General features: G+C 46.0%; 1 protein-coding gene and 1 long non-coding RNA gene across 2 annotated transcripts in view; one reads left to right on the plus strand and one right to left on the minus strand.

Moving 5' to 3' along the window:
* Nucleotides 1–19,389, minus strand: part of LOC310769208 — a 133,649-nt gene that overhangs the window by 60,579 nt on the left and 53,681 nt on the right. The gene's annotated exons all lie outside the window — the stretch shown is intronic.
* LOC310769082 (uncharacterized protein) overlaps nt 1–19,389 on the plus strand; it is a 37,332-nt gene that overhangs the window by 4,531 nt on the left and 13,412 nt on the right. The window contains exons 2-3 of the mRNA XM_083628171.1: nt 3,515–3,676; nt 19,047–19,091. Coding sequence (XP_083484297.1) covers nt 3,524–3,676; nt 19,047–19,091 — 198 coding nt within the window. The 5' untranslated portion in view covers nt 3,515–3,523. The remainder of the gene's footprint in view (nt 1–3,514; nt 3,677–19,046; nt 19,092–19,389) is intronic.

Raw genomic sequence — 19,389 nt, forward strand, 5'->3', positions numbered from 1 at the left:
CCCTGGCAGACTTCCCAGGGTGGGGGAGGACAGTCTCACAGACCCGCAGATCACCGGTGATCTGTCGGCTTACATCAAGGTGCGAGCGGCAGGGGCACTGGGTCTAATAATAATAATAATAATAATAATAATAATAATAATAATTTATTATTTGTACCCCGCCCATCTGGCTGGGTTTCCCCAGCCACTCTGGGCAGCTTCCAACAAAGATTAAAAATACATTAAAATGTCACACATTAAAAACGTCCCTAAACAGGGCTGCCTTTAGATGTCTCCTAAAAGTCTGGTAGTAGTTGTTCTCTTTGACATCTGAGAGGAGGGCGTTCCACAGGGCGGGTGCCACCACCAAGAAGGCCCTCTGCCCGGTTCCCTGTACCTTGGCTTCTCGCAGCAAGGGAACCGCCAGAAGGCCCTCGGTGCTGGACCTCAGTGTCCGGGTAGAACGATGGGGGTGGAGACGCTCCTTCAAGGTCAGCACCAACACTTTGAATTGTGCTCGGAAACGTACTGGGGGCCAATGTAGGTCTAAGAGCACGGCACGGCTGGCACTCTCCAGAGCCACTCCTACGCAGGCACACCTGTTCCTTAGAAATAAAAAACAGAGAGATCCCAAGCCAAAAGGAGAGGACCTCCTTCCTGCGATGTCCCGTCAGATGGGCAATTCACAAGCAATCTGTTGAGCAAATAAGTCAGAAAGTGTAACAGCAGCAGCAGCTGCTCGTTGGGAATTGGGGATCTATTGGCAGCTAGAAGGGAAGCCCTGATGGGTCTCTGAAGTCCATGCAGTCGCCTGCCCTGGGCTAGAATGCCAACATGTGGCTCAGTTAGCTAGACATTCTTCAGCTTTCCAACCCTACAATGGGTCGAAAGGTGCTTTCAATGTGCGAAAGACACTCTAGACATGCAGCCAAGCATCTGCTTCTGTTCGAAGCAGAGATTGGAAGCAATGAATCAGGCGATCTGTCATGTAACCACTTAGATGTGCTTGAAGTCTGTTGCCAGATGTTTGAGTAGATGCTGTCTAAGTGAATCATAAAGCTGGGAAATGATTCCGGAGAAAAGTTGTGAAGAAGCGGCTTGAAGAGCAAGCCTCCTGAGGACTGTGTCCTACATCAGCCTCTGCCAAGCTGGCTCGCTCCATATGTTCTGCGCTCCAGCTGTTAGCAGAGAGACTGGAACAAATCTAGTCCAGAGAGAAAAGAAATTGATAGCACTTTACTGATAACAAGCTGAACAAGAGCAACATATAACTCGAGGGGAATCTTACTGACAGCCTAGTTGAGAACAGGGAGACTTTCAACAGCACGTACTGAGGTCAAACCTCCTTCTGAAATACTTTCCCTTTCAACTGTCAAATCTCAGCCATCTTCCTCACTGGCCAAGTTCATCAGCTTTGTTGATTTAAGGAAACCAAATAGTTTAAACTGGGTTTTGAGTAAATGTGCAATTCATTATTCCTTTAGGGGATCTTACTGTTACAAAAGTCGTAACTCTCTGCAAGATTCCAGGGGGTTCCAGGAACTCACCCAGGGTCCGTGTCCCTTCGGAGAATTGAGACCCATTGGAGACCGTCATAGCTTTAAGAAATATGGTTTATTCACCTATTTATACTTTAAGTTGAGACGCGGATGGTGCTGTGGGAGCCTAGGCTTGCCGATCAGAAGGTCGGCGGTTCGAATCCCCGCGACAGGGTGAGCTCCCGTTGCTCGGTCCCTGCTCCTGCCCACCTAGCAGTTCAAAAGCACGTCAAAGTGCAAGTAGATAAGTAGGTACCACTCCGGCGGGAAGGTAAACGGCGTTTCCGTGCGCTGCTCTGGTTCGCCAGAAGCGGCTTAGTCCTGCTGGCCACATGACCCGGAAGCTGTATGCCGGCTCCCTCGGCCAATAAAGCGAGATGAGCGCTGCAACCCCAGAGTCGTCCGCAACTGGACCTAATGGTCAGGGTTCCCTTCACCTTTACCTTTACCTTTACACTTTAAGTATGCCTGAAAGGAATCCAGATCTCACAGCGTGGTCATCTCAAGAGGCGCTTGTCCCCCACAGCAGTGCAGCCAGCCTTCAGCCAGCCTGCCCAAGATGGATCCCAATTTTTCTTCTTCCTCCTTCTTCCCAGCACCCTTGCCAGCTCAAAAACTCTTTTCCTGTCACCTCAAACACATACCCCACCACCTTGGCAACATCTGTCTCCCCAGGCCAAAGGATTCCTTTCGGATGGCCCATAAGCCCCCTTTGTCATATTAACAGATTTGCTCCTTGCTAGGCCAGCCAGGCTGGTTTGCATAAGCCACTGTTTGCTTCTTTAACTTGGCTGGAGACTCCTTCTTTTGCTGACCAGATGGATCTGCAGGGAGTGGCAGCCCAACCAGCTGGGTAGCTTATCAATACCAAAAGGTGTCTTCCCTTTTTTTATGCTTTATTGTTCATAATTGCATCTATACAACATAAACTTACATTCATTGTTATCCGCAAAATCAAAATCATCACAAATCACAAAAGAAATATACAAACTTCTCTAACAATAAATTTTCTTCATCAACATTTGACTTCCCGGCCTTTCCATATTCCTTTCATTTTGATAAACTTGTTGCTTAACTTAAGTACTTATATAACAATGAAATATTAGAAATATTAGGAAAAGGTGTCTTCGCATGGAGCTCTCCAAGGTCCTGGCATCCTCCTGTCCTGCTTGCAGGTTTGCCATTGGGGCATCTGGTCGGCCACTGTGAGAACAGGATGCTGGACTCGATAGGCCATTGGCCTGATCCGACAGGGATGGCCTTGGGAATAGACCACCCACTCCAGTTGTTTGGTGATTGTGATGGCCTGGGATTCAGACTCAGAGGCTGAACCTGAATCCCAGCTTGCACAGGAGTCCCCGCCTCCAGAACCAGCTAGGGAATGAGCCTGAAGGGTCCTCACCTGTGCTGGATCCTCAGGTGCAGGCACCAGCTGAGTCTGCTCTGGCTCCGGAGGTGATGGAGGACCCATTGCCTGCAGGTGCTCCACTCTCAACCCCGTAAGGCGAAGCTGAGGTTGCCTCTGGGTCCAGTAACCCTCTAGCCTCTCCTGAGCTGCAGAGGCTCAGGGCAGAGAGGCGGAGGGAACTAAGTTCCCGCAGGAGGAGTGCTCGCCTCCAGGCCAGGAGAGGCGAGTCACCTGAGGATCGGGGCCGCCCTACGTCTCGGGGCAGATAAAAGCCAGTCAGCCCCAGTCCCAGGTTGTGGGAGCAACGTTGTGGCTAGCCTGTTCCTGCCTGCACCCTGTCCTGCTCTTCTGCCGGAGCTCCTGACCCCACCCGACTCCCCGCCTTGGACCCAGCTTCAGCTTTGACGGACAGCCTCCATACTGCACCATCGACCTCGGACTGGACTCGGACCTCGCCTCTCCGTTAGCCCCCGGGACCAGCACAGTGATAAGGACTGTGGTTGGGCAGGGGTGGTGTTTGGTTGCAATTTCTGCTTATTTCAGGATACTCCAGAAGCATCTAACAATGCGGCTGTCCATGTCCTCCCAGCGCGGCGTGATGCCCGAGATCGGCGCAATCCCACATCCTTCAGCCTTGCACAACCTCTACGGTTTCCTCCTGGCTATGTTGCTCCTGGGTCTCCCTGCCGCCGGGCAGCTCTCGTGTCAGACTGAGTCCATTGGGCTTCTACAAAGCATCATCCAGCGCATGGTGAGTAAAGAGGGACCAAGAGACGGATGGGAAGAGTTGGTGTGCAAATTAGGCTTGCTGGAATCGCCAGATGTTTTGGATGGAGGGGGCAGGCGTAGGGTGTTCTAAATCAGGGTTTCCCAGCCCCAGTGCCCTCCAGATGTTTAGGGATGCGATTCCCATGTGGGAATGTTCAGGGAGGCAGGAGAAGGGTATATAGGTTTTTTTATAATTAATTTTATTTAACAAAATTATTACAAAATATTGCACATACATACATGCATACATATTTCAGATAAGCACACATATATATATAAGAACAGGAAAGGAGAAAAGAAAAAGAAAAAATAAGGAAAAAAAGAAGAAGAAAAGTTGGAAGAATTTCTTCCAAATATCTCAATCATAAAATTTCATTGATTGACTTCCATCACTTACACTGCACATCCTATATACATTTTAAGCAAGATTGTTATTCTGTATTTTTCTCATACAATCTCACACAAATATTCTAATCAATAAGTTTTCTAAATCTTTCATAAATCTATTCTAAACACAACCAATGCCTTACATTTAATCTTTGTCTACATAAATAATCATTTAAACATTTCCATTGTTTCTGGATTATATTTTTTGGCTTTTGTCTTATCAAATCAGTCAGCTTTGCTAATTCCAAGTATTCACATAATTTATTCAGCCATTCTTCTTTGGTTGGAACGTAATTTCCTTTCCAATTATTGGCTATTAACATTCTCGCTGCTGTTGTCGCGTACAAGAAAATATTAATTTTGTCATTTGGGATATGAAACTCTGCTAAGTAAAGGAACTTGCTGCCATCCCAAAGGAGAGGGTATATAGTTTATTAATATCCTTCCTAACTTGCGCTAGCAAGTTCCTTTACTTAGCAGAGTTTCACATTCCCCTTTTAAACGCACAGCAGATAGCTGGTTGCAGGCTTGTTTAAGCCTCTCAATATCAGATTCCTGGTAAGTCCCCTTATATCCCTCCTAAAAGAATGAACACACCACAATCTTATTCAAAGTCAATAAAAGAAGTTTACTTACATCATCAGTTCACAGTTGGATCGCTGAAGGCAAACTTAGTTTCAAAGTACAGTGGTACCTCAGGTTGCAAACGGGATCCGTTCCGGAGGCCCGTTGACAACATGAAAAGAACGCAACCTGCAGCGGCGCGTCTGTACACACGCAGGTTGTGATTCGCCACTTCTGGACATGCACGTGACGCCATTTTGCGCATCTGTGCATGTGCGAGGGGCGAAACCTGGAAGTAACCCTTTCCGGTACTTCCGGGTCACCACGGGACGTAACGTGAAAGAACGTAACATGAAGCGGACGTAACATGGAGTATGACTGTATAGCTAAAAAGCTGCTCTAGCGATGGAGGAAGTCAAAGAGAGAGTGTGTGTGGTGTGACTTGCCCTTGTGTTACCTGGGCAGGTAAGGTCATGCCCACCTCTTGTTGTTGTTGTTGTTGTTTATCGTTTACTCGTGTCCGACTCTTTGTGACCCCCTGGACCAGAGCACGCCAGGCACTCCTGTCTACCACTACCTCCCGCAGTTTGGTCAAACTCATGCTGGTAGCTTCGAGAACACTGTCCCACCATCTCGTCCTGTGTCGTCCCCTTCTCCTTGTGCCCTCCATCTTTCCCAACCTCAGGGTCTTTTCCAGGGAGTCTTCTCTTCTCATGAGATGGCCAAAGTACTGGAGCCTCAGATTCAGGATCTGTCCTTCCAGTGAGCACTCAGGGCTGATTTCCTTAAGAATGGATACGTTTGATCTTCTTGCAGTCCATGGGACTCTCAAGAGTCTCCTCCAGCACCAGAATTCAAAAGCATCCATTCTTCGGCAATCAGCCTTCTTTGTGGTCCAGCTCTCACTTCCATACATCACTACTGGGAAGACCATAGCTTTAACTATACGGACCTTTGTCGGCAAGGTGACGTCTCTGCTTTTTAAGATGCTGCCTACCTCTAGCCACATGCAAAGGAATTATGTCCCAGTTAGGAGGAAACAGGAAATTCCGACTGGCTGGACCAAACACCCCCTTGCATGCTTGCAGCCTCTTTGCTTCAGTCTATTTACAAAAGGGGAAGGCGGACTTCCTGTTTGAAACCTCCCCGTTTCGGTGCCAAATTAAGACGTTTAAAAATCCAATTTTCCGTTCTGCTCACGGGTAGTTGTTTTAAAATCAAATTGTCCACAGGAAAAAGTCAGCGCTCTCCAGCAACAGCAATGCGGCTTCACTCCGTGAAAGAAGCAGTCAATTCGAAGCACCGCGCCACTCACCCCATGTACCTCCGGATCCCCGAAACCGGGTTTCCCCGTGAGTAGGGGAGGCGCAAAAGGTGCCAGCCGAATCCCACGTTCACAGGCTTCTCCCGCCTGTGATTTTTTGTGGGTCCCCGCCTTCGCCGTGGCGGCCAGACCCTAATTTCCACGAAGCAAATTCCTCCCGATCAGAGGAATTCCGCCATTGTCTGGAGGCGCCAACCCGGAAGTCCTTGTACTTGACTGCGACTTATGTATCACATCCCACCCCCCACCCCATTGGTTCTAGCCAGTACAATCATGCTAGCTGGGGGGGGGAGTGGGCGTTGGGGGTCCAAAACATTTGGATGCATTCTTGACAAAACTGCTGAATTGTAATTGGACAGCCAAGATTTTGTTCCCTCTGCCATGCATTTGTTCCTAGCCATGCATCGCCGCAATAGCCAACCTGGACCTGTGGTCTGATTGGTTAAGGCCCCTTATAAAACTTCTTTAATTCCTAATAGCAGTAATGCTTTTAAGCAAGCTGTCCTAACTCTCGCCTCCTGGAAGAACCCATTAATCGGAACACAGGTTGCACTTTTCCAGATTTTGCGACACAGTTCTCAACTCAAGAAAGTTAGCAACATGTGCTTTTGAAAAGGTGTGCATTTTAGAATAAAACGTACACTGAGGAAAAAATGCACCGTTAAATATGCATGTTGTGATTAAAATATATGGTTAAGACCTATTTAAATGCAAATTTATATAGACAATTTTGTGCGGATTTTTCTAAAAATCCAATCCACAAATGAATGTGGAAATGGACAACGTATACAGGCATGCCAAATTCAGACAGCCCAGAAATTGACTGATCTGCTCATTCGTACCTGGAACACCCCTCTGTCAGAGGAAGGGAACCACAGGGTGCAGCCCATACCAGTTACAATTATAACATTTTAAGTAGCAAGGCACTGTGTTGTGTTTTCATCCTCGCAGCAACTCTGGGAGCTGAATCGCCATTGTGCCCATTTTACAGATGGGGACTTTGGGAGCAGAGAGCGGAATCACAGGCGAGGATCCCTTTCTGTGTTGGAAACTGTTGTTGCTAACACTCACGTCGCATAAATGGGTTTTGCTGTGTATTCAACAAATAATTCAGTTTTCCAAATTCATGAAATTAACATGAAGATGTTCCTTTTGGGTTGAATCTGCTGCTGTCTTGGTGGAAAAACTGCCATCTTGGCTTATCCACTGGCTAGTTTCCCCCTCCTTAATGTGAATAACAACAACAACAACAACAACAACAACAACAACTTATTTATTTATACTCCGCCCATCCGGCTGGGTTTCTCCAGCCACTCTGGGCGGCTTCCAACAGAACACTAAAATACAATAACCTATTAAACATTAAAAGCTTCCCTAAACAGGGCTGCCTTCAGATGTCTTCTAAAAATCTGGTAGTTGTTTTTCTCTTTGACATCTGGTGGGAGGGTGTTCCACAGGGCGGGTGCCACTACCGAGAAGACCCTCTGCCTGGTTCCCTGTAACTTGGCTTCTCGCAGTGAGGGAACCAGCAGAAGGCCCTCAGAGCTGGACCTCAGTTTCCGGGCTGAACGATGGGGGTGGAGACGCTCTCTTTAGGTCTACGTTTGGTAACTGCTGGGTTCGAGTTTCACTGTTTAGCTGGAGAAAGAATAACCGCAGCCCGAGTTTGCGGAGGTCAATGTTTGTATCACCATTTGAACAATAGTTCCTATTATCTGCTTTCCCCCTCCACTCATCTTCTCTCTCCTTCCTGTTATCTTGCCCTTTCCCACCACCGCTCATTTCCTCAGGTGTAACTGATCATCAGAGGAGAGGCAAGTTTTAACCTGCAACCAAGCGCTAGAGCAAAGTGTACACGAGAGTCAGGGCTCCGTTAAAAACTAATTGAAACACCCAAATCATACCATACAGAGCAGACAGAGTTGAAATCTATGGTGATTATATAAACTCGGAACAGTAGCAAACCAAGATGCAATTTTTTGTTTAGTCATTTAGTCATGTCCGACTCTTTCTGACCCCATGGACCAGAGCAAGCCAGGCACTCCTGTCTTCCACTGCCTCCCACAGTTTGGTCAAACTCATGCTGGTAGCTTCGAGAACACTGTCCCACCATCTCGTCCTCTGTCGTCCCCTTCTCCTTGTGCCCTCCATCTTTCCCAACATCAGGGTCTTTTCCAGGGAGTCTTCTCTTCTCCTGAGGTGGCCAAAGTCTTGGAGCCTCAGCTTCAGGATCTGTCCTTCCAGTGAGCACTCAGGGCTGATTTCCTTCAGAATGGAGAGGTTTGATCTTCTTGCAGTCCATGGGACTCTCAAGAGTCTCCTCCAACACCAGAATTCAAAAGCATCCATTCTTTGGCGATCAGCCTTCTTTATGGTCCAGCTCTCACTTCCATACATCACTACTGGGAAAACCATAGCTTTAACTATACGGACCTTTGTTGGCAAGGTGATGTCTCTGCTTTTTAAGATGCTGTCTAGGTTTGCCATCGCCTTTCTCCCAAGAAGCAGGCGTCTTTTAATTTCGTGACTGCTGTCACCATCTGCAGTGATCATGGAGCCCAAGAAAGTAAAATCTCTCACTGCCTCCATTTCTTCCCCTTCTATTTGCCAGGAGGTGATGGGCCCAGTGGCCATGATCTTCGTTTTATTGATGTTGAGCTTCAGATCATATTTTGCACTCTCCTCTTTCACCCTCAATAAAAGGTTCTTTAATTCCTCCTCACTTTCTGCCATCGAGGTTGTGTCATCTGCATTGTTGATATTTCTTCCGGCAATCTGAATTCCGGCTTGGGATTCATCCAGCCCAGCCTTTCGCACGATGAATTCTGCATATAAGTTAAATAAGCAGGGAGACAATATACAGCCTTGACAAAATCCCTTCCCAGGTCTTTGCAGCAGAAAGGAGGAAGCGAACAGCTGTTTCCCTTCTGGTTTGAGTCAGCCAGTTAAGTAGGACAGATAAAATAGCCAAGAAGGACTTTTGAATGGAAATACAGTAAATTATCCACGGCACTCTGTAAAAGCTACATACCCGCCAAATAGGTTTTAATATTTTATTGCTCTATCCTGACGGTGGGGAAGAATCATAGAATCATAGAGTTGGAAGAGACCACAAGGGCCATCGAGTCCAACCCCCTGCCAAGCAGGAAACACCATCAGTGCACTCCTGACATATGGTTGTCAAGCCTCTGCTTAAAGACCTCCAAAGAAGGAGACTCCACCACACTCCTTGGCAGCAAATTCCAGTGTCGAACAGCTCTTACTGTCAGGAAGTTCTTCCTAATGTGTAGGTGGAATCTTCTTTCTTGTAGTTTGGATCCATTGCTCCGTGTCCGCTTCTCTGGAGCAGCAGAAAACAACCTTTCTCCCTCCTCTATGTGACATCCTTTTATATATTTGAACATGGCTATCATATCACCCCTTAACCTCCTCTTCTCCAGGCTAAACATGCCCAGCTCCCTTAGCCGTTCCTCATAAGGCATCGTTTCCAGGCCTTTGACCATTTTGGTTGCCCTCCTCTGGACACGTTCCAGTTTGTCAGTGTCCTTCTTGAACTGTGGTGCCCAGAACTGGACACAGTACTCCAGGTGAGGTCTGACCAGAGCAGAATACAGTGGCACTATTACTTCCCTTGATCTAGATGCTATACTCCTATTGATGCAGCCCAGAATTGCATTGGCTTTTTTAGCTGCCGCGTCACACTGTTGGCTCATGTCAAGTTTGTGGTCAACCAAGACTCCTAGATCCTTTTCACATGTACTGCTCTCAAGCCAGGTGTCACCCATCTTGTATTTGTGCCTCTCATTTTTTTTGCCCAAGTGCAATACTTTACATTTCTCCCTGTTAAAATTCATCTTGTTTGTTTTGGCCCAGTTCTCTAATCTGTCAAGGTCGTTTTGAAGTGTGATCCTGTCCTCTGGGGTGTTAGCCACCCCTCCCAGTTTGGTGTCATCTGCAAATTTGATCAGGATGCCCTTGAGTCCATCATCCAAGTCGTTGATAAAGATGTTGAATAAGACCGGGCCCAAGACAGAACCCTGTGGCACCCCACTAGTCACTCTTCTCCAGGATGAAGAGGAACCATTGATGAGCACCCTTTGGGTTCGGTCAGTCAGCCAGTTACAAATCCACTGAGTGGTAGCATAGTCAAGACCACATTTTAGCAGCTTCTTTACAAGAATATCATGGGGCACCTTGTCAAATGCCTTGCTGAAATCAAGGTAGGCTAAATCCACTGTGTTCCCTTCATCTACCAGGCTTGTAATTCTGTCAAAAAACGAGATCAGGTTCGTCTGACATGACTTATTTTTCAGAAATCCATGCTGACTATTGGTGATCACAGCATTCCTTTCTAGGTGCTCACAGACTGTTTGCTTAATGATCTGCTCCAGAATCTTCCCTGGTATTGATGTCAGACTGACTGGGCGGTAATTATTTGGGTCCTCTCTTTTCCCCTTTTTGAAAATAGGGACAACATTTGCCCTCCTCCAGTCTGCCGGGACTTCGCCTGTTCTCCAGGAATTCGCAAAGATGACTGCCAGTGGTTCTGAAATCACATCTGCCAGTTCTTTTAATACTCTTGGATGCAGTTCATCTGGCCCTGGAGACTTGAATACATCTAAACTAGCCAAGTATTCTTGCACTATCTCCTTAGTTATTCTGGGCTCTGTTTGCTGAATCATTTGCTCCAAATTCTTTGGGTCGGGCATTGTTTTCTTTATCAGAGAAGACTGAGGCAAAGAAGGCACTGAGGAGTTCAGCCCTTTCTGTGTCCCCTGTTTGCATTTCACCATCTTCTCCTCTGAGTGACCCCACTGTTTCTTTGTTCTTCCTTTTGCTACGAACATACCCATAAAAGCCTTTTTTGTTGCTTTTAACCTCTCTAGCAAGCCTGAGTTCATTCTGTGCTTTAGCTTTTCTGACTTTGTGTCTACACGTGCTGGCTATTTGTTTGAATTCCTCTTTGGTGGTTTCCCCCCTTTTCCATTTTTTGTACACATCCTTTTTAAATCTTAACTCAGTTAAAAGTTCTTTAGATAGCCACCCTGGCTTCTTTAGGCACCTTCCATGTTTCCGTCTCATTGGTATTGCCTGAAGTTGTGCTTTTACTATCTCCCTCTTAACAAACTCCCAGCCATCATGAACTCCCTTTCCTTTTAGTATTACTGTCCATGGGATCTCACCCAGCACTTCCCTAAGTTTTATGAAGTCGGCTTTCTTAAAGTCGAGAAATTGAGTCCTAGTATGCTTGGCTGCTCCTTTCCGCTGTATAGTAAACTTCAGAAGAGCATGATCACTCGCGCCTAATGATCCTTCCACATCTACCCCACTAACCAGGTCATCAACATTGGTTAGGACCAGATCTAAAATGGCTGTTCCTCTTGTTGCTTCTCCCACTTTCTGGACAATGAAGTTGTCTGCTGTTATGTACTGAGTTGAATAGGATCCAAACTGCAGCAGTCTGATTGGTCCTAGAACAATAGGATTCAGAATGCAGCAGTCTGATTGGTCCTAGAACAATGCAGCAGTATGATTGGTTGGCAGGAACCACCCAATCATGCTCCAGATATAAGTGAATCCACAACCTGATTGGCTTACAGTAGAATTCCAGAATGAGCCAATCATGTGCAGCCCATTGTGTAAATAATGTATATAAAGTAGATACTTTGAGGGGACATACATTCATTCATTCCTCCTCACCACTATGAGCTGAATAAAGAGCATGAAATCACTTTGCGACTCTGAGTATACTTCATCTGCAAGGCCAGTGAGGAATCTGTTTGACCTTACGCTCTTGGCTGAGTTTGACATCCAACAAATATCCGGGTAATTGAAGTCCCCCATTACTACTATCTCCCTTCCTTTTGCATGCTTGGCCATCTGTTCCAGGAAGGCATCATCTATGTCCTCCGTTTGGCTTGGGGATCTATAGTAAACTCCCACAATGAGGTCACTGTTATTCTTCTCTCCCTTAATTTTGACCCAAATGCTCTCACTTTGGCTTTGAGGTTCTAAATCTTGGATCTCTTCACAGGTATACACATCCCTGACATATAATGCCACTCCTCCTCCTTTCTTGTCTGGTCTGTTTCTCTGAAATAGATTGTATCCCTCCATTATTACATTCCAATCGTGGGACTTATCCCACCAGGTTTCAGTGATGCCTATTATGTCATATTTAGTTTGCTGTACCAAGAGCTCAAGCTCATCTTGTTTATTTCCCATGCTTTGCGCATTAGTGTACAGACATTGAAGTCCATTAATCATTCCCCCGTGTCTCTTATTTAAGGATTTTTTCCTCCCACCACTAGGTCTGCGTGCTGTTTGCTCCATTCGGTCTATGACATTTGGATGATCATCTTCATCAATTGATAGACTCCTACCTTCAGGAGCACTGTCTCCCTCCCCCACATTAGTCAGTTTAAAGCCCTCCTGATGAGGTTTCTGAGATTTTTTGCAAAAACATTCCTCCCAACCGTTGTGAGGTGCAGCCCATCGCTTGCCAGAAGTCCAACTTCAAGAAACTGCAGTCCGTGATCTAAGAATCCAAACCGTTCCTGTTTACACCATTTGCGAAGCCAGTTGTTCACTTCCACTATTTTTCCCTCTCTCCCTGGGCCACGTCGTTCAACTGCGAGGACAGATGAGATAACAATTTGTGCATTTAATTGCTTCATTTTCCTGCCCAGAGCCTCGTAATCTCTTTTGATCTTCTGGAGGCTATTGCTTGCAGTGTCATTGGTTCCCACATGAACCAAGAGGAAGGGGTATTTGTCAGTGGGTTTTATGATTCCTTGCAGTCGTTCAGTTACATCTTGGATCTTAGCCCCGGGGAGACAGCACACTTCCCGAGACATCTTGTCAGGCCCACAGATAACTGCTTCTGTTCCCCTCAGTAGGGAATCCCCTATCACCACTACACGCCTCCTCTTAGGTCTGGTCGGGGTTCTTCCGTGAGCTGTCCGTTCCAAGGTCGCCTGCACATTCCCTGAGGACTGACTTTGCTGCTCGTCTTCATATACTTGATCGACTGTAATGAGGGAGAGATCCTCAAATGGAGTCTGTTCTTCGTCTTCCATGCTAGGGGAGAGGACCTCAAAACGATTGTGTATTTCTAAACAATCAGAGCGGTGGTGTAGCGGTTACAGCGTCAAACTGGGAGCTGGGTGACCAGGTTCAGATCCCCACAACTTGGCTGTGAAACTCACTGGGTGACCTTGAGCTTGTTACCGCCTCTCAGTCTAATCTACCTTGCAGGGTCGTTGTGGAGGGATTAAAGGGGAGAACCACATAGGCTGCCTTGGAGCAAAATGTTGGATATACAGCGGACGCTCGGGTTGCGAATGTGATCCGTACGGGAGGCACGTTCGCAACCCGCAACGCCGCGTCTGTGCACGCGCGGGTTGCGATTTGGCGCTTCGGCGCATGCGCAGCTGCTGTTAACGGAGAAATCTGAGGGCTCCTTTGGACAAAAAAAAACCAAAACCACAAGGACACCAGCCAGGAATACCAGAGCAAAACAGCAGCCAGTAGGCTTGGTCTTGATTGAAGACTGTCGCGACAGGACTCCCACCTGCCACCAGGTGGAACAAGGTGGAAGCCCAGAACAAAAGAGAACCCAAACTTTTATTAGCTGCTAATCCCCATGTTACACTCCCCCAAACTACATCACTGATACATCACAGTTACATCATGAAAGGGGAGGTCTGGTGGCAGTAATCTGAGCATCCTGGACCCTGCCCCATGGTTCCCCTTGCCCTCCACCAAACACCCATCAAGTGGAACAAAAGAGATCTTTACATTTCCCTGTTTCCCAGCCAAGTTAACCACACCCTTTTGTCTTCATCTGGGTTTGTTATTTCTGGAATGGCTACCTGTCTGGCACTCAGGTATCAGGATGCCAGGAATTATCACTCGGGCAGAGGGGCTGCTGAGTAGCTGAGCTCACCTGCCTCTATGAATTTCTGAAGTTTTCCCAGTGAGCCAGTACATAGATGCATTTATCAGTGAATTCTTACATTTGGTATTGTGCAGCCTTTTGAATAGATAGGAAGAAACTGTGATGAAGAAGTGTTTTGTGGGGACAAATCACAAAAGTCACAAAAGTGATTGTGCTGGTTTTGGTAGTGGGCTGCATGTGCATGATATCTGCTGGAGGGGCAACCCCCCCCAACCTATACATAAATTCCTGCAACACTGCCGAAACCCGGAAGTAACCCATTCTAGTACTTCCGGGTTTCGGCGCGTCCGTAACCCAAAAAAACACAACCTGAAGCATCTGTAATCCGAGGTATGACTGTAAATGCAAGAAAGAAAGAAATGGAATACCCTCCCCCCCAAAAAAGGCCCTCCAAATAATTGCAGAAAAGCCAGAAGAGTTATGTACATGCATATCATATACATATCATATACCAGTGGTGGTGAACCCATGGCATGCATGGCAGAGTGGGCACTCGGAGCCCTCTCTGTGGGCACGTGCACCATCGCCCCAGCAGCCACTCCCCCCCCATGCCACTGTGAGCTGGCCACGCTCCCTAGCGCGCGCACTGCCCTCAGTGGCGTCAGGGAGAGTTGCGCACCAGCCAATCAGCTCGCCACCCCCAACGCCACAATTTAAAACAGGCAGGCCGAGCGGGTAAGAGGCAGGTAGCTATTTATGTTGTTAGCTGTTGTGAAGATAAGAAGAAGAAGAGTTTGGATTTGATATCCTGCCTTTCACTACCCGAAGGAGTCTCAAAGCGGCTAACATTCTCCTTTCCCTTCCTCCCCTACAACCAACACCCTGTGAGGGGAGTGGGGCTGAGAGACGTCAAAGAAGTGTGACTGGCCCAAGGTCACCCAGCAGCTGCAGGTGGAGGAGCGGAGACGCGAACCCGGTTCCCCAGATTACGAGTCCACCGCTCTTAACCACTACACCACACTGGCTCTCTGAAGAAGGTGGATGCACACACAAAATAAAGGCAGCCAGGAGTTAATAGTCCTCAAGCAAGTTCAGTCTCCAAAAATCCAACCGGCTCCAAAAATTTAGAATCATGGCATTCTATTGCAGGACCAATTATTCAGATTTTATCTTGGTTGTGGTCAGTGCTTCTCTGCAAGGAGGACGTTGCAAGAAATCCGTTCTGAGAGGGGCAGTAGTTACACCTTTTCTGAAGAAGCCTCCTCTCAACTTGGTGATTTTGGGAATTACGGACCAGTTTCAAATCCAACAGTTTTGGTGAAAATGGTTGCGCGAGCCACGATTCCATCTTTTTATGACTTAGGGTTGACTTAGGGCTCATCTGCTTGAGCCACCACTTTCCCCAGGGGGAACCCACTGTTTGCCTCTGGGTCAGAGCAAAGTCAAGTGGTTTTTCTGTGGAATGATGCATATACTGATTTAGAGCTGAACAACGGGTTGGAAAGGCAAAACCTCCTGGGCCTGAGCTTTTCCTTTTTTTTTTTAAGAAATATTTATTAAGATTTTACAAAAACAAATATACAAAAACACATAATAAAAAAATAAGTAAACATACAGAAAAAATAAAAAAAATTAAAAACTATTATCTTTCATAACTTAAAACTCATTTGCTTGTTTCTTTGACTTCCTCACACCTCCCCTTCTTGTATTCCCATTTAAATAATCAAATCAGCAAATCCTTACCCTCTTTCATTTATCTTATCTCTATAACTTAACATTTTATAACTCAGTATTTTCATCCATTATCAATTCATTTTTGCATATTCTTATTAACTTTGTTGCCAATACCACTTATTTCCAATCCAACACCATTTTAGTTATTTTTTTTACCTATTTATACCCTTCTTCCATATTCTTAAAGCATTACAGCTGGAAACCACTTAATTTCTATCCAACATCATTCTAACATTCATTAATTTTACAATATTTCTGTAGATAGTCTTTAAATTTCTTCCAATCTTCTTCCACCGCCTCTTCTCCCTGGTCTCGGATTCTGCCAGTCATTTCTGCCAATCCCATATAGTCCATCACCTTCATCTGCCATTCTTCCAAAGTGGGTAAATCTTGTGTCTTCCAATACTTTGCAATAAGTATTCTTGCTGCTGTTGTAGCATACATAAAAAAAGTTCTGTCCTTCTTTCGCACCAATTGGCCGACTATGCCCAGGAGAAAGGCCTCTGGTTTCTTCAGGAAGGTATATTTTAATACCTTTTTCATTTCATTATAGATCATTTCCCAGAAAGCCTTAATCTTTGGGCACGTCCACCAAAGGTGAAAGAATGTACCTTCAGTTTCTTTACATTTCCAACATTTATTATCGGGCAAATGATAAATTTTTGCAAGCTTGACTGGTGTCATGTACCACCTGTACATCATTTTCATAATATTCTCTCTTAAGGCATTACATGCCGTAAATTTCATACCTGTGGTCCACAACTGTTCCCAGTCAGCAAACATAATGTTATGTCCAACATCTTGTGCCCATTTAATCATAGCAGATTTCACCGTTTCATCCTGTGTATTCCATTTCAACAGCAAGTTATACATCCTTGACAAAATCTTAGTTTTGGGTTCTAACAGTTCTGTTTCTAATTTTGATTTTTCCACCTGGAAGCCAATTTTCTTGTCCAAATTATATGCCTCCATTATCTGATAGTAATGAAGCCAATCTCGCACTTTGTTTTTTTAGTTTCTCAAAACTCTGCAGTTTTAGTCTATCTCCCTCTTGTTCCAAAATTTCCCAATATTTTGGCCATTTGGCCTCCATATTAAGCTTTTTCTGGGCTTTTGCTTCCATTGGTGACAGCCACCTTGGGGTTTTATGGGCCTGAGCTTTTCCTTCCCTAGCTGACCTATGTGGTCTGACACTTACCTTCTTGCAGCTGAGATTATCCTTTAATATAGGGGTAGCCAAGAGGGTACTCTGCAGATGCTACTGAATTATCACACTTCTAATCTCTGCCTATTGGCTGTGCTGGTGGGCTTGGGAGTCCAGCAACATAATGGTGAAGACTTGACGTTTTCATCCCCCAAAAAGTTTTTGATTGGAGTTTCTACTGAAATGAGGCTGCATTTTAATGAATTTTAATCTTTTTTTTTTAAGTTGTATTTCAGTCCATTGTTTTTATACCTGGTGTTAGCTGCCCTGAGCCCGGTCTTGGCTGGGGAGGGCAGGGTATAAATAACTTTTATTATTATTATTATTATTATTATTATTATTATTATTATTATGGCTGTCCCTGCGTACACCAATGGCCTGCCTTTCCTTCATCATGGAACCTGAGGTTAGCATTCATGGGGTTCTTAGGCAAACTCTGATTAAACGTCAAAATATTATTATTAATAATAATAATAATTATAATTATACCCCACCGATCTGGCTGGGTTTATTTACTTATTTACATTTATTTGTATGTGTGCATGCAGACAATCATTATTATCCCATATTAAATTGCCGTGTTGGCGCTTTGCGATCAATAAGTGGATTTGGGGTTGCAGTATGGGCACTCGGTCTCTAAAAGGTTCTCCATCACTGTCCATTTAAAGCACTGGTTTTCTACTTTGCCATGGCTTTCTCCCAGATCATCCTGGGAACTGTGGGGGTTTTTTTTAAGGGTGCTGGGAATTATAGCGCTGTGGGGGGGCTGCCTCCTTATCAAACTACAGTTCCCGGGAGTCTTTGGTGTGGGGAAGTCATGACTCACCACAGCTGCCCTTATCTCTCTCCTCAATCTTCACTGGTCTGTTTTTCTAAGGATTTCTGCAAAACTCCAGAGTTCCCCCAAGTTTGCTAACACCACCCTCTTCTGCGCGGGTGGAGCTGTTTTGGCTATATAAGGACCGGCAGTCAGAGAATTGAGATCATGATTAGCATGCGCTGATAGCTATGATATGATGTGATAAGCAAACATGGGAGTCGTGGCACAGCCAACCCTGGATTCCTTGTTTTGTTTGACGCTGATAGCCTCCCAACTTTCTTTGCTCATTTCCTAGGGGAGCTTAGGAGTCAGAGCCTGCCCTATATCAACAAATTGCATCTGACATGGGATGGGGAAGGAAATCAGATTCATTTTTCATTTTAATGAGAAACTACCTAACTTGCACATTTTTAACTAATACGGCCATGGAAATCAGCCTGCCTTCAAAATACGCCCGAATTTTGCAACGCAGTCCTCCAGCCAAACAGTATTTACAAAAATGTGTATATTAAGGAAAGGTGTACATAGAAATTAACAACAATAACAACAACCTGCCCTTTACCCTAAGGTCTGTGACAGATGGCCGTGCAGTCTCTGTCCAGAGGTAGAGAGGGAACGGGCTGGTTTGGGGGACTCCCTGGGCCTGAATGGGGCAACTGTGCCCCTGAAGGACCGGGTGCCCAGCCTGGGAGTCATTTTGGACTCACAGCTGTCCATGGAGGCACAGGTCCATTCTGTGTCCAGGGCAGCTGTCTACAAGCTCCATCTAATATGCAGGATGAGACCCTACCTGCCCGCAGACTGTCTGGCCAGAGTGGTGCATGCTCTAGTTATCTCCCGCTTGGACTACTGCAATGAGCTCTATGTGGGGCTACCTTTGAAGGTGACCCGGAAACTACAACTAATCCAGAATGTGGCAGCTAGACTGGGGACTGGGAGCGACCGCTGAGACCATATAACACCCGTCTTGAAAGACCTACATTGGGTCCCAGTACGTTTCCGAGCATAATTCAAAGTGTTGGTGCTGACCTTGAAAGCCCTAAACGGCCTCGGTCCAGTATACCTGAAGGAGCATCTCCCCCCCCCCCATCGTTCTGCCCAGACACTGAGGTCCAGCGCCGAGGGCGGTTCCTTCACTACGAGAAGTGAGGTTACGGGGAACCAGGCAGAGGGCCTTCTTGGTGGTGGCGCCCTCCCATCTAATGTCAAGGAAATAAAGAACTATCAGACTTTTAGAAGACATCTGAAGGCAGCCCTGTTTAGGAAGCTTATAATATTTGATGAATTATTGTATTTCAGTATTTTGCTGGAAGCCGTCCAGAGTGGCTGGGTATAAATAATAAATTATAATAATATTAAATATGTCCAAAAACCTCCCAGGAAGGTTGGAGCCTCATTTCCTGTTGATGTCTTCCTCCAGGGCAACTCCAGCAACGGGACCCTGTTCACCCCAGACAATATCACCGTGCGTATCTCCTGCAGACAGTATGTATGGCGAGAGCAGGGTGGGGTGGGAGCCGGCTAAATCTTCTTGCTCGCAAACAGCCTGTGGGCTTGGGGCTTATCTGTGCTCAGCTGAAACGTGTGCCTCATGCGCTTCTTCGTTTAAGCATTTCCCCCAAACCAATGGCTTATAAACAGATGAAAAGCAATTAAAAAGGCAGCTGTTTTGTGAGAAGGGCTAAATTTAAACGCAGCAGGTAAAACAGAACCACCCAGCAGGCATTAGAAAAAGACCCAGCTGTCCAAAGTTAGCGTGAAAG

Source organism: Podarcis filfolensis (genome assembly GCF_964270895.1).
Source record: "Podarcis filfolensis genome assembly, chromosome: 8".
Lineage (NCBI taxonomy): Eukaryota > Metazoa > Chordata > Lepidosauria > Squamata > Lacertidae > Podarcis > Podarcis filfolensis.